At 40.1% G+C, this 15311-nt stretch overlaps 1 protein-coding gene across 1 annotated transcript; it reads left to right on the forward strand.

Annotated features, from left to right (window-relative positions):
- Positions 1 to 9544: 9544 nt before the first annotated feature.
- LOC149254693 (APO protein 3, mitochondrial-like) lies at positions 9545 to 14644 on the forward strand. The gene is made up of 2 exons (XM_089460212.1): positions 9545 to 10244; positions 13788 to 14644. Exons 1-2 carry the CDS (start codon positions 9625 to 9627, stop codon positions 14632 to 14634), a joined length of 1467 nt encoding a protein of 488 aa, XP_089316338.1. The 5' UTR covers positions 9545 to 9624; the 3' UTR covers positions 14635 to 14644.
- The last annotated feature ends 667 nt before the right edge of the window (positions 14645 to 15311 follow it).

Here is a 15311-nt window from a genome sequence, read left to right on the forward strand (position 1 = left end):
CACCCTTTTTCATCCATATTAACCCTAACTCTATTATATAATTCCCCTATGTTACCTTTTCCCTAGTATTATAACACCATGGTGTATAAACCCCAAACATTGTATAAATATCCCTCCCCTTGGCATTATAGCCATATGCCCTCTGTCAGGGATCAAATTGGCATCTGGTCACTTTGATGAACCTAAGTCTAACCCCCTCCCCCCTTCTTAATTCATTTTTCCCATCAAAACCTTCATTTGCTGAGAAAACCTTATAAAAGACCCATTTTTTACCCATACCCGCTTTAAAATTGCGAAATAACATCAAAACCCTCTTTTTTCCGCTTATCCAAAGTATCCGCCCGCATTATTTTATTCCAAAAATACATTGGAAAACATTGCAAACCACCATATCCCAAAGGTTTTCCGCTGAGCGCGCGCCCCAAAATATATATTATTTTAATCTTCCGCCGCTGTCGTATCAATCGCACAACTCATCAACCCGTCAACCGTCCGATCGAGTGCTTTTAATCGGACGGCCATTATACATATCGGGTTGGGCCCGACGTCCGACAGTTAGCACCCGAGAAACTGTCAGAGGGTGACGTCAGGCCTCTACCACGCGTCGCCCTCACAATCTCTCGGGTTGCCCTCTGACAAAACCATCGCCTATGGTAGGCGGTCCGAGAAAACCATTACCGCCTTTTCCGTTTACCACCGGTTTTGCATGCCCGCGTTATCACCACGTCAGAGCTACGTCACTGCCACCCCGTCGCCGCATCAGCTCCTTCGTCCGCCCCCGCGCCAATATGTCCGCCACCTCACTATCCCCGTGGACCAATCATAGCTCGCCACATCACCCGATGACGTCACGCTGACGTCATCCGACCTCGACCCCACCTGATGACGTCATGCTGATGTCATCCCAAAAACGCGCCAATATGCCAAAAATCCATATTTAGGCCAATTTTCGCGTTTTTTCACACTTTTGCCAAAAGAGTCTGTTGATATTTCTGCATGCTGTTTACGTTCAAACCAGCGCCAACCTGCCAAATTTGATTCCGAAACCGTCAGCGCCTCCATTGTACCTGCAGTTGCGACCTGTTATCGGCCATTCGCAAGGTATTTCTCAAGATAAATCCCCTCTACCTGGTTTTATCGTATTTCTGCAAGCAAACTGTTTAAGGAAGCCTAAAAACACTGTTTTCACCATCAATCACCCAGTGACCTGCACCTATTTCAAACTGGTGGGACAATAAACCTTCTGCAGAGCCAGCATTTGACAAAATTGGCCCGAATTCATTGGTAGTTCGCGCAGTCGTGAACTAGAAACCTCCATTACATAATTTCACCATAGAAACAATCCAGTCACTTCTACTATTGTTTCTATCAGTCCCACAAACGGTATTTCAATTGCTGTTTGTACAAATTTTCCCTTTGTTCCCTAAAATTCACAGTCACAGCGTCTAGAAACTCCTCTGCGTTTTCTGCTCACTCAGAGCAGTCTACATACAATTCAGAAACTTTACTAGCCATGGAGACACCAATAGCCCTGAATATCCAGCCTCTGAATGCCCCTCAAAGGGAGATAACGTGGAAAGCCCTGGGAGATGTAGACTATCAGATGTTAGATTGGTTTCCCATGGGTTCTAAGTTCAATATCCATATGCTAAATGAATTGAAAGCTCAACACCTTAATGGAGCTGATATTTTAGGGATTTGGGACTCAAATTTGCCCATCTACAACCTCCCTCAAGTCAATGCCCTCCCAGACTTGATCCACAAGTGCCAGGAATGCTATGATCCTTGCCAGAGAGTTGTTCTCAGTCCTACAGGCTCAGTTTTGTTCTTCATCACCCCAGAAGCCATAAATGAGATGCTGCATTTCCATACTGCAAGGCCATTAACCCCTCTTTCCATGTTGGATTTAATAAAGAAGGGAAATAATCTGTCAAGTGCCCAGATTACCAAAATTAACCAGTTATTTGTACAGCCAAGCTCTGAAACTATAAGGACTCCCCCTATTGGATATCACTACCTGAATGACCTGGGTAGAATGCTAGTGGATTTGATCAGCTATGTCCTGGGATACAAGGGAATTGAGGATGTTGATGGCACTATAATGGCAATGTTGTCCATGTTTTCTCCTGGAAAGCCTCCAGCTGTACACTATGACTATGCCACCTATATTGCAGAAAAGATCCATGAACAGCTAATGAATCTACCAAGGGAAAGGGTGTTCAGATACACCTCATACATCTACCACTTGTTCTTGTTTTATCAGCCAGACAGTTTCTCCATTCCCCTCAAGAAACTTAATGTCCAGGGAAATCCAAGGTCAGTTGTGTTTTGGACTTCAGTTTTCCATGATGTTTCTCATTCACCATACACATACTGTGAATTTATAGACCTGTTCATTCACCCAGCTATGACATTGTTGTATGGTGTCCCTCCTCCAAGGTTAACCGACGACATGCAGAGAATTCTCCATCTCTCCAAATCCTATAGCATTGGTGATTGGTATTTTTACCAACACTACACAGTGATCAGAGTATATGGCTGTGAATTGGACCCTTACAGGCTGCCAAGATATGTCCCTATGAGACTGTTTGCCCTAGAATACTTCAGGCAGTTTGGATATGCTGACTACTTCCATTTCCAAAGCAAAAACAAGAAGGTACAATTGAAGGTAAGGAGCCAGCTAGGCCCTTTTTTGTACAACAAAAGAGAGGAGGGATGGAAGGAGGCAGATATGATCTTAGAGGGTTTCAAATTGCAAACCAGTTTCAAACGGTCACCTTATGACCGTAATCATTTTATTTCCCTCAGGAGGATAAAACACAAATTGGGTAACTATTCACATGTTAGGCTGCCTCATATTGAAAAGTATGCAAATTCTTTAGGCTGGAAAGAGGGCACTCTAGAAGAGCCAATCTCTAGAGAACAGATACTAGAGAGAGAGGCTAGGAATATGCAAAAAGAGGCTGACTTGGAAACTTGTGGACAGGTTTCCTTATCATATCAAAGGCAACTTGGAGCAGCTGCCTCTTCTTCAACAACACATCAGCAAGCTGCCATGGACACTCAACAGACAAGCAGCAAAGGCAAAGGAAAGCAGGTGGAACAAGAGCAACCACCTCCCATGACTGAAAACCAAACAGATAAAGAGATGGAACAACAAGAAGAAGTGCAGCAGCAGGTAGAGCAACAGCAACAATAGGAATCACAGCAAAAAGAAGGGCAGCATGACAGAGAGCAGCCCACACAACAAGAAGGGGCAGTTGAGGCCCCAATTCTCACTGAGCAGCAGGCTCAAAACATAGTACCTCCAAGGCATGAAGCAGTTAATGAAACCTCAGTCCTCCAAACTCCACAAAAGGAGGATGTAAGCAGGAAAAGGGATAGAGAGACTCCCTTGACTACATCAATAAGTCATGGTGAGAAGAGGCACAAGATGAATCCCCTTTCAGAGGAAGAGATGCCCATAGGGCAATCTTTGGGTATGGGCCCGCCCAGTTTGGAGGCATCTGCAAGTTCCTTCCAACAGGAACAAGAGAGAACAGTGGGAGGAGAAGTCAGCTCCTCGAGCCAGCAGAGAGGGGGTGAACTAAGCATTAAACAACAGTTCATTGAAATAAAGAAAAGGAATGAACCCATAAAAATACAACTGTATAACCATCTGTTGAATATGGCTCCCACCAACCAGCAGCGACTAATGTCTGCATATGATGTCCAGGAGGGCAAGATGATCATGAGTCACTTCATGCCAACTACTTTGCAGCCAAAGTCCCCTTCAGATTACCTAAGGACCAATCTTGAGGTCCTGGCCAAGGACATCCACCCGATGGATAAAATTGAATTGCATAAACAAACAGGTGAGATGGTCTATGCTTCCTTGGCAGACAAGACATTAGATAACTACAGGCTAGAAAATAGCCTTAATAATATAGCTGCCTAACTTGAGTTGGAAAGGGCATCCTCACAAGCAAAGGACAACAGAATAAGGTCCTTAGAAGATATAATTATTGAGATTGGGCATGATCCCAAAGATATCAAGGGCATACAAGAAATATTAAAATTAAGGGATGCAGATATGGCAGCTTTGAGGAGAAAGATCAAACTCCCAGCCACAATTCACCCTCAAACAGATGAAGTAGCTCAACAAAGGCATGATAAAGATGCCACAGCTTTGCTGGTGTCTCTCTACAAGCAGCTTATCCAGACACAAGAAAAGCTGGGGGAATCAGAGGCTGCACAGGCAGCATTACAAGCAACTCTGAAACAAAGAGAAGAAGGTCAGACCTCCCAGCCTCCTCCTCAAATCATTAACCTTGAGGAAGCTGCTCCAATTACTATTCCACCTCCTCAACAGACTGAAAAAGCAGCACCATCTACTTCAGCACCACCAACAACAGAGCAGGCCCCTAGCTTGGATATGCAAAAGCTAAGAAATGAGATTCAGGCCCTGGAAGCTCAAATGACAGAATTGAATGAGACCAGGGAGAAATTGGCCAAAGTAAATGATAGATATGACAAATCCAAACAGTCTGTGGCAGAAAAGGGCAGGGAGATAAAAGCCCTCAAAGACAGGATCAAAGAGCTAGAGAATGAGCTCAAATTAGATAAGGTTGTGGCTGAGCTTAAAATAGTGCTGTGGGCTAATATTGGCCAATCTATTAATGACCAATGGCAGTACATTGAAACAATCCATGAGCAGTTAGAGCTCATTCCAAAAGCACAGACTGAAATTCAGAGATCAAGGGCTGCTCTAAGCAACATGCCTGAAATAGCCACCAGGATGATAAATGTGCTTAACAATAGAACAAGTACTCAGTTGGCTGCCATGGGAATTTCAAACAGAATTGAGCACATTCAGTTAATCAAGAGGGTTCTTACACTGAGAAACTTGGTGCAGACATTAGAGAGAAGAACCCAGGACATGCAGACTGAGGTAAACAGGTTTTTGGAGAAATTTCAGGTATTAGAAAACAGAGGGCTCCCTAGCTTACTGAACAGTGCAGGGAGACTGTTCACTCATGAGCAGTATGCCAAAAGGGTTAATGCATTTGCCACAAGTCAGATCAATGAGAAACCCAGCACCTCAGAGGAAACAGGGCCAGCCACAGGACAGACTCTCTACAATAGAGTAGAAAGTTTATTTTTCATAATGAATGAAATTAAACACCTATTTGAGGTGCCTCCCATTTTTTACAAATATACAGAGGCAGAGGAGACTATGGATGCAATTCTCAGGCATCAATTACCTACACTAGAATGGTGGACTAAGGCCATACAGATGATCTTATAAACAGGAAGCCATTCAATAAATTTTGTTCATGGAAAATGCAAACTGTCATACACAGAACAGTTAAAAAGACTCAGCATGCATTAAAAATGAAAGCTGAGCCACCTCAGCAGAACTTACGACCAACAAAGCAAGGTAAGAAGCTACAGGTGTCCAGGCCGAGAAGCTACAGCAGAGCAGCTCCAAAAGCGCATTTCTCAGCATTAATGTAGATCACTCCAACCGACTCAGTGGCCTCCAAAGGCCAAAATATCTTCTGACAGGCATAAAGATGCATTTACTTTGTATTCAATGATGTAATAACTTTCTTATCTAATATCTTGAAAAGTTGGTGAACGTATTCATTTCTGAGATAACTTAGCACTCAGATATTTTGTAAACCGATTGTATATATTTGCCCCTCGCACAAGCTTGCAGGGGTTGTTGTTGATTTCTCTTGAAGAAGTTCTTATGCTGTAATCCTTTCAGAGTTTAATAAAGAAAGTGATGGAATTTCTCGGAGTTCTGAAGTGTTGAATGCGTTCTGGTGTCTGTTGATAACTGCAGGATCCCTGTGTACCTCACAATACAATAAGTTTTTCTATAACTCTTTTTGTTATGTGTTTCAATCTGTTACAATCCATATATGTTTCTAATTCCTAAGTATTTAGTAACAAAGAAAAAGAATAACCTTCAGGATTTATTCATGCAATACCCTGAGTTCAATCTATGTTGTTAAATGAATGTTTTCTTCAGCTATAATCTTGATAAGTGTAATTCTTAATTGCTGCACTTTCAGAATATGTCTTTCACAGTGACCTTTGTTTCAGGAATTCAAGTTTGCTCCTGAGCAACATGTTTCACCTTCACAACACCAGCTTAATGGAAAATTCTTAATTGCTTTCTGTTGGCTGACCATACATCACCACTTAAGTTTAAATGTTGTTTGATTGAGATACTCAATAGGCCCTGCAGTCTGAACATCATCACTCCAGCATTTCAAAACATTTTCACAGCTCTAGACTCCATTGCCCAATGATATACTAATATCTGAACACTACATCTTAAGCACCGAAAGAAGTCCTTCAACCAAAACATAAATAAAAAAACCTGAGCATAATAGCTAGCCTAAAAACACTATCAAAACAGAGACAAATCATAAAGAGAGAGCCCTCTCTGGTTACAGTTTGGCTAGAAACTGTGATCCAAAGATTGGTTAGTGGTTACCCCGGCCGTATTCCCTTGGGAGTCATAGGGAACAACCTGGGTGTTAACAGGGTCTTCTTGGCATGAGAAAATCACAGTAAAGAAACTCTTGGAGCCAAGTTTGACCTCGTAATGAGCTTTGGGTTTCTAGCACTGCACAATCCAGTCCAAGAGGGATTTTTTGATTGGCCAAATCCCAATGAACTTGTAGATCAGGGCATGATCTTGCATGAACTATATGTTTCCATTTAATCTCGCTGGTGGGAGATGTACCTGCGGAATCTCTAGAGATTTCACTATACACGTATTGGTATTCCTTTGTGTAGGGGTGTCATTTTGTTCTTATCCATGATTGTCCTCTGCACCAATCAGGATGTTGTCAGCTCTTTTAGATTTTCTTGGGTTAGAATTGGCAGAGAGGAGTAGGTTTGCCGATTGGCGAGGGTTAGGGTTGCCAGATGTGTCGAATTTGCTTGAAGGATTGGAGGGGCCAAGGGCCCCTCATCCTTGGGTCTCCATTTTGCAGGGACAATCATCCAAGGTAGGCTTTGTCTGGAACAAAATGATTAAGGGAGATAGAGATCAAAGACTGAGGCCAGTTTGTTGCTAGGATGCTATTGCAGAATGCTACCATGATCAAAAAATTAATCTATCTCATATGCTAGGTAAAAGCTACAAAACAAACTATACCAAAAATAAAATATAGATTATATTTAACATTCATAGCCAAATTAAAACATGTTTATAATGTTGTAGTGAAAATATTATAATATATTAAAAAATATTTTTTATAATTTTGGGGGTGAAGATAGTTAAATTTACTTTTAATGTTGATTGTACTTGAATACAAAATTATATATAAACTAGTATAGTCTAGATCTATCTTAATTTTGAATCTACCAAGCGCCAAGAGGGACCAAATCTTTTTTCACTTTAAAAGAGGTTTGTATCTCAAGAGATTTAATCCCTCTCAGCCCTTGACAAATCTAGAGTTAAGATGGATCTAGGCTAGTTTAAATAATGTAATTTGTTCTAGTCAATTTTTTTTTTTTTATAATTATAATTTTTTTTTTATTTGTATTTTATTTTGACCTAGTTAAAATGTTTATATGACATTACATTGCATTACAACATCTCTACCATATTGGGTGGAGAGCGTCTCTCAACGCAAACATCAATATTACAAGTTGAATTTATGATGAATATTTTGATAAGATAAATACTTTAATAAAGTTAATAATTGAGAATATGTAATTTAAAAAAATTTAAATCTAAGGATAAGTAAAACATGTATACTTATAAATTTTATTAATCCTTTATTTTATAAAGGAAAAAGATATAATAAAGGAAAAAAGTTTTATATCGTAAAACTTGCTATTTGCTAGGATGTTTTTGCAGGGTATATTCATGTTGTTATAGTGTTTTTTTAGATTTTCGTAGTAGCAATTTTGATATTGTTGTTCTCCTCCCTCGGAGAATAAGCCAAATGAGGCTCATATGTATCTTATCTCTTGGGTAGTTTCTGCGATCAAGCACGAATTATAATACAAACTTCTCATTTCTATTAAAAAAAGGGAGAAAAGAAAAAAGTATTATATCTTAATTTAACCATAGCTTTAAAATTAAAATATTATTATTATGGACGGGTGTTAGTTTGGAGGAGGCATGACATTCTTTGTATACCAATCCTTTAAGTCGTTCTATTAAAGCCCTCCCCCTTATTATATGTTGGGGGATTTGGTTGGCTTGGATTTGGGTTGTTTTTCAAGATTCAGTGTCGATTCCGTCACACATTGCTATTGAGGTTTTGACTAATTTTAGCCATTTTCCTATGGACAAGAACTCTGCTGCTCGTATAGTGATCTTCCCTGAAAGATTTGATTCATCTATTCCGTGAGGATATTTTGATGGTGATACTATTGAAAATGGACAAAAGTGTGGTGGTGGTTTTGTTCTATACCTCACTCCAAATCACTTTTTCAAAGTTTGGCTTGGCTCCAAGGACCAAGTACAAAGCGAAATGCCTTGCTTGCAAAAATTTGCTAGTCTTTACAAAAGAGAAGGGATGTTGGAGGATTCACATTTTTTAGGATTCAAAGCTAGTTGTAAATTGGATTAGTGACATTTTTTCTTGCAAGATCATTTTACTTGGGCCTATTATTGAGGAGATTTCTATATTATTGGCTCTTTCACATCTTTTATATGTTCGCATACTTACAGGGAAAGGGAAAGGAATCGGGTTGCAGACTGCTTATCAAAAGATGGCCTTAATCTGGAAAAATATAATTGGGTCATAGTGGAACATAGACATGAGTTTGACGTGTCACACCATTTTGTCTCATGGACCAACTTTTGAACCATCCAAATGTCAGATTAATAGGCTACAAGATTTTTTTGTTATTTCTATTTGATGCAATATTTATCGCTGTTTCATATCCTTATGATAAATCAGATGATTTTTGGGATCCTTTTTATTTTCTTGGAGTATATATGTAAATATGAGAGAGTGATGTTCCCCCTTTTCTCTCATGATCTCTAAAATTTTGTTTTCTAATTCTCTCCTTTAGATTCAAGAGATGTATCTATTTGTTTTTTAATTCTCTCCTTTAGATTCAAGAGATGTATCTATTTATCTTTTTTTATTAGAGACTATTTTAGTTCTCTCTAAATGTAATGTTTTACTCACAAAACAAATATTTTCTAAAAAATATACTTTTGAGTATATATACAAAATATAATCTCACCATTTCACCTTAATAAAATCAAATTATATTTGAATGAAAAAAATAAATTATTATTACTATACATTATTTTTAATTTAAAAGGACAGTATCCACTATTCTTTTCAAAGCTCTGCCCAAAAGCGTTCGCACCTTAAGCTTGAAAATCTTCTGTGCAGTTCAAAAATATGAGCAGTTTTACAAAGAAGGATAAAATAGATACATTACTGAGCGGAGTAGAGAAATGGACCCTTGTCCCATTATGTCCACATGCATTAAACAATTGAAAAAAAATGTCATAATCGAAATGTTAAATGTAACTTTAACGATTGTTCCCTTGCCGTGCTTATAAATAATCACAAGTTCGAGTGTGTTGTGGCTGTATTACAGAAGCATATTGGAACACACTGATAAAATATCTCTCAAAATTCCAGCATGCTAGCAAGAAGAAGTCTTGCAGGTGTCTTCCATGGCAATCCGAGGAATCTCTCTCAAAATCCCAGTATGTTAGCAAGAAGTAGTCTTGCAGGTGTATTCCATGGCAGTTCGAGAAATGTCTCTCAAAATCCCAGCATGCTAGCAAGAAGTAGTCTTGCAGGTGTGTTCCGTGGCAGTCCGAGTATTCTGATTGTTCAAGCTCTTGTCAAACTAGATTCAGAAGCTACTCTCAGGGAGTCAAGTCCTACTGTGTTTTCCCAAAGTTTTAACAGAAGGATCTCGTCTCAATCGGACAGTTTCAATGCAAATGTGTGGTCACTGATATCTGAAACTCAATCCAAATCTATGGTGGATTCAACTCCATATGTTGATATTCCCAAGCCATTACCCAAAAGGAAGAGGAAGCCACTTGTAACACCAATCAAGGACCTCATTGGCAGGGCAAGGAAGGTGAGGGAAATGAACCGGGATGTCACCGAAAGAGTTCTACAGCGACCTGAAAATGGGTTGCTTGTTCGGAGATTGGTGCCAGTTGCCCACGAGGTTTATCAAGCAAGAAATGCTCTTTATGAAGGTGTTGCCAAGCTTGTAGATGCCATCCCTGTGCAAGCATGCAGGTAGACTTCTACGCCATTTTTTGTTTCTAGTAGATTTTCGAAATGTTAACATATTATAGTTGTAAATCTTCATACCCAATTCTAAACTATTGATGGGCAGGGTCTAACGTACATAAACAGAACTGGCCTTTGAAGAAACCATAGAGAAATTCAAAAAACAAAAAAAACAAAAATGTTACTGAAGTCCAAGATCATTAAATAATTTTAACCAGTAGCTGTACTGTAAATTATGACCTATCATTTGCACTGGACATAATTTTTCTATGTTGGTTGGGTAGATCAACACGCCACCCTGCCACAACATCTCTGTTCCAGATCAATGTTATCAGAAACTTGACCAGGAGACCCCTTCCCATTTCATCTTGACACCACAGTAGGGCATTACTAATAAATATCAAATTTTGCATGTATTATATACCAGGGAATGGGGGTTAACGTTTCTTACCCTCCAAAATCTTTCAGTACAGTTTCTATTTCCGTTTCCTGTTTCTGGTGAAATAGCCCTAGATCTATGCCCATGTTCACAGCCCACTGGTCTGCTGGATTTTCTTCCCAAGCTTGGGAGGTGGGTCAGTCATCAAGATTTTGTACTTCCTGTCTTCGTGCCACAGATTGACCACTTGGTTCAGTGTTCCTTCTGCCCGTTCCCCCAATGTATCACCATGTAGGAGACCTCTGTTATTAGGGTGCCTGCTTCAGGAATCCCCCTCCTCCCGACATCTGCTCTTCCTTGGTCTCTGGTTATGGTACAGGGAGCTAAACCCCATTGTTCGAAGAGCTTCACCAAACGATTGATCTCCAGCTTAATCGATGTTTTAAAAACCATCACTGGTCGAGTTTCTAGTCGGCCTAGAGTTGGTATCTGGTCCAAACGTGCTGGTGTTTACTAAAAAATAATTCATAAATATGAAAAATTTAAGAAAAATAAATACATATTCATGTATGTCAGTGTAAATCCAAACCTTTAGACACAATATATGCAACGTTTGCTCATGTATGTATCATAGTTTTTAAAACCGGAACCGGTGACCGGACCGGTCCACCTAATGAACCGGTTTACCGACCGGAACCGGTCTAACCGGGACTGGTTTGGTCTAAACGAACCGGTTTTAGAAAAATACATTAAATAATTATTTTTTAATGAAAAAAACTATTTTTAAGATTTAAAACCATGATTCCAAGCCAATAGAGACAAAATATGCAAAGATTGCTCATTGATATACCATGTAAAGCCTTAAAGGTGAATATATCAAAATGGCACCGAGTGCAATACATATCATCGACAAAATACATAAGCAATGAGGCTCTAAATGGCCACTAGAGTGCAAAAATAAAGCCTACAAACTATGGGGCCAGTGGCCTACTACAAGACTTCAGTCTAGACTCTACATATATGATAATAGTAATACTATAATAGTGATCAACATTATCACTTGAAGTTGAAACTTCTCATGAGTCTCAGTCATCATGATCAAACTCAGTTGGTTGAGTCTCGACTCCCAAACTGTGTAGCCACAAACTTCTCTATTGGTTCAGTGACTTGAGTCTCAAACTTCTGAAGGTATTCTGCCCTAATATGCCCTATTATTTCATTTGGTGCTCCACATGGCTTTACATGGCCTCCTATCCCAGCCAAGTGTTGCTTGAACCTGTTAATACCCCCTCCTTGAATGGATTTTTGGCAATATTTGCAGATCATTTTGCCATCAATCATATCACAATGAGCCCATGCAGTATCTTCGGCTTTTGGAGGCATGATGACTCCCTGGATGGTAGATCATAGAAGTGAGAAGTTTATAACACAAAAAAAAAATTCATGGACAGCAGACTCAAATGAGGAATTATCAAGTGCAAATCCTTACCTGGAAATGCAAACTAGCTCCCTTAGCCTCCTCTTGAAGATGGCAACTCCACTGACAGCTACACACTTTCTCCAAAATAGCTCCAACTCCAACTCCAAGATGACTACTTCAGCATAAACTCCACACTCTCCAAGCTCACAAACAAACTCACAAACACTCACAAACACTCCAAATCAGTTGTGTGAGACAAATGAGAGTGAGAGGGGTCTCTTATAGCTTGGAGAGGGCCTTTTTGGAGGGAAAATACCTTTCCCTCCCCCCCAAAACCCCTAAACCACAAACTGCCTGCGCTTTTTCATAAGTTACGGTGGGCTTGCCATAAACCGGCCGGTTTTGACCGGTTAGGGCTAAATTTCGGTCACAAGGCAGGGTTAACCGGGTTTTTAGGCCGGTTCCGACCGGCAGGCCAGCTAACCGGCCGGTTGGACCGGTAACCGGTTTTTGTGAGCGGTTTTAAAAACTGTGGTATGTATCATGTGAATTTAGAAAATGGCAAATCCACTGCAAACAGCCCACAAACAATGCCAAATCAGCACCAATCTCACTATGAATAACCACGGCCCTGCAAACACCAGATTCTTACAATTACTCACAAATGTTTAATGAGATAGGTGTGAGGGAAATAGAGTGTGGGGGGGTCCATATATAAGATTGTTTTAGTGTTTGGGCATGGGGGCTGGTGTCAGGGTTTTAGGTTGTTTTAGCTATTTTGTTGTTCATTTTTCCATTTTTAACTGCGGGTGGGTCCAGGCCAGTTCAGATCGAAACCAGTTGAATCAGCTAGTCTAAGTGGTTCTGTACTTAACTGGCCAGTTCAAGGGGTCAGTCCATTGGTAATGAGGGTCAAGCTGCCTAACTGGCTGGTTCCAGATCCAGTTCCAGTTCGTCCAGTCTTAAAACACTGAGCTTAACCTTGCTGGCCTATGCACGAATGTGCATAAGGAAAAATGTAATGTATCACATCCATAGTTACCAGACACTTCTAAGTTCTGAGTCTCAATCATCTCTTGAGTTTGGCTTGCTCTTTGAGGATTTTCGAGTCAGCTCTTCTAAATCTTCATCTGCCCAGAGTCGCACTTACAATTTTGACTCACTAGTAGGATTCAAAATTTCAAGTCAAAAGCAAGTCAGATTCACGAGCCAGACTTCGTTGGCTCTTATAAAAGACAGGAAAATAAGACAAAACTCATTTCGTTTGTGTTTCTGGCCCAATTTCATAACAGGCAACCACCACTCAACAGTTCAGAAGCTGTGGCGTTTTATAGTTTGTACTATGTAGTATCATCTATGTATTTTGAAACGAGTTATTATTGACAATTTGCATTATATGGAAATTGTAAACTTTGATACTAAGGGAAAATATCTTCTAGTTCTTTTTCTAATATTTAGTGTATTCTTCTAATTTTTGGAGTCAACTACTGAATTATTTCCAAGTTTGAGTCAATTCTTACTCTTTGGCCTCATTAAGTTTCCGTGTAAATCCTGGTAACTTTGCTAACACCTCAATGCCATTTTCTCAGTACAGCAGATATGTTGATGCTTCATCTATTTTCTTGTGTTGTCCTTAAAGAGACCATAAAACTGCTGCATAAATTTATTTCCAGATTTTGCAGTGTTTGTTAATTACCTTGTTGTATACTGTAATATGTCTTGAAATAAATTTATTCCGATTTTTCTGTAGGAACTGCTCGGAAGTGCACATTGGCTCTCAGGGGCATCAACTGAAGACATGTGAAGGCCCCACGAGTTGCTCTAGTAAGAAGCATGTGTGGAGAAAGGGAACTGTTGATGATATCCTTGTCACAGTCGAAAGTTTCCATCTCTATGACAGAATAGGAAGAGCTGTGACTCATAAGGAAAGGCTTATGGTTGATAGGTTACCAGCCATCGTAGAGCTTTGCATCCAAGCAGGCCTAGATCTTCCAGATTACCCAACAAAGAGAAGGGCCTATCCTGTATACATGGTAGCAGGCAAAATTGTGGATTTTGAAAAATGCTCTCCTCCAAAAGATTCAAATTCTTTGGACGTTGATGAGGATTTTGAGTCTTGCGATTTCTGGGATTCAAAGAAACAACAAAAGAGAGATGAGAGGCCATTATCAACTGCAGAGGAAATCCAAAGAATGGCCCAACAAGCTCTTCAAGCATGGGAGGACATGAAGTCAGGGGCCAGGAAACTTATGGAAAAATATGCAGTAAAAACATGTGCATATTGCCCAGAAGTTCAAGTGGGTCCAAAGGGGCACAGAGCCAGGATATGTCAAGCTCACAAGCATCAATTGCGTGATGGACAACATGGCTGGCAGGAAGCCACATTTGATGATTTGATTCCACCAAAATATGTATGGCACATCCGTGATCCTAATGGACCTCCTCTAGAGAACAAATTGAGAAAATATTATGGCATGGCACCTGCTGTAGTGGAACTGTGTGTTCAGGGAGGAGCAACTGTGCCTGATGAGTACAAATCCATGATGAGGCTGGATGTTACAATACCTGATTTTGATGAAATAAAGTTTGTTGCTTGATTCCTTTTCATTCTAGTGTTCATCTGCTGGCCCTCTTTCTTCAATTAATGCCATAGGTGATAATCACTTCATGAGGAGATTGGCTTTGAGATGTGCCAGTATAAGTTTCCATGATCTAAGTTTTCTGCTTATTTTGATCTTGGTTTGCTCAAGTAGTTGCAGATTGGGCTCTTAATTAAATTTTTGGATATTGGTTTGAGCTTTTGCAAATGTTGCTCCAGTTTTCTGGCTAAAGGATATAGTGTGGAGTCAGCATAAAGGTTGCAGCCTGTGTTACTGAATCAGCAGGGGCTTGAGGCTGGATCCACAGATCCGTGTTTTGTACACATACAGATCTGCCATGTAAACAAATCCTTCATGCCTGGAAGCAGATACAATGTTGCTGAAATGGATCCTATGCCAGCCAGCTAGCCCCCACACGTCGGATCCCAAGAAAATAACATGTTGGCCGTCTGTCTGAAACCCTAAGTAGTGAAAATTCTATTCAGGCTTTTAGTTAGATTACTTATTAATCGGTAGGCTGTATAGTTGCATAGGTAAATTATTAATCACCTGTAGCCTGTAGGTTGTGTAGCATATGATAATGCTAGTGGGAGTTCTGATTCAGCTCCTAAGCAAGCTCGAATGTCGGCACACAAGCTCCCAAGTGGTCTCCAAGGCGGGTACAAAGACTTCCC

This window comes from Pinus tabuliformis, chromosome 7, assembly GCF_031772625.1.
Source record: "Pinus tabuliformis cultivar Carrire ecotype Pingquan chromosome 7, CPIR1, whole genome shotgun sequence".
Classification (NCBI taxonomy): domain Eukaryota; kingdom Viridiplantae; phylum Streptophyta; class Pinopsida; order Pinales; family Pinaceae; genus Pinus; species Pinus tabuliformis.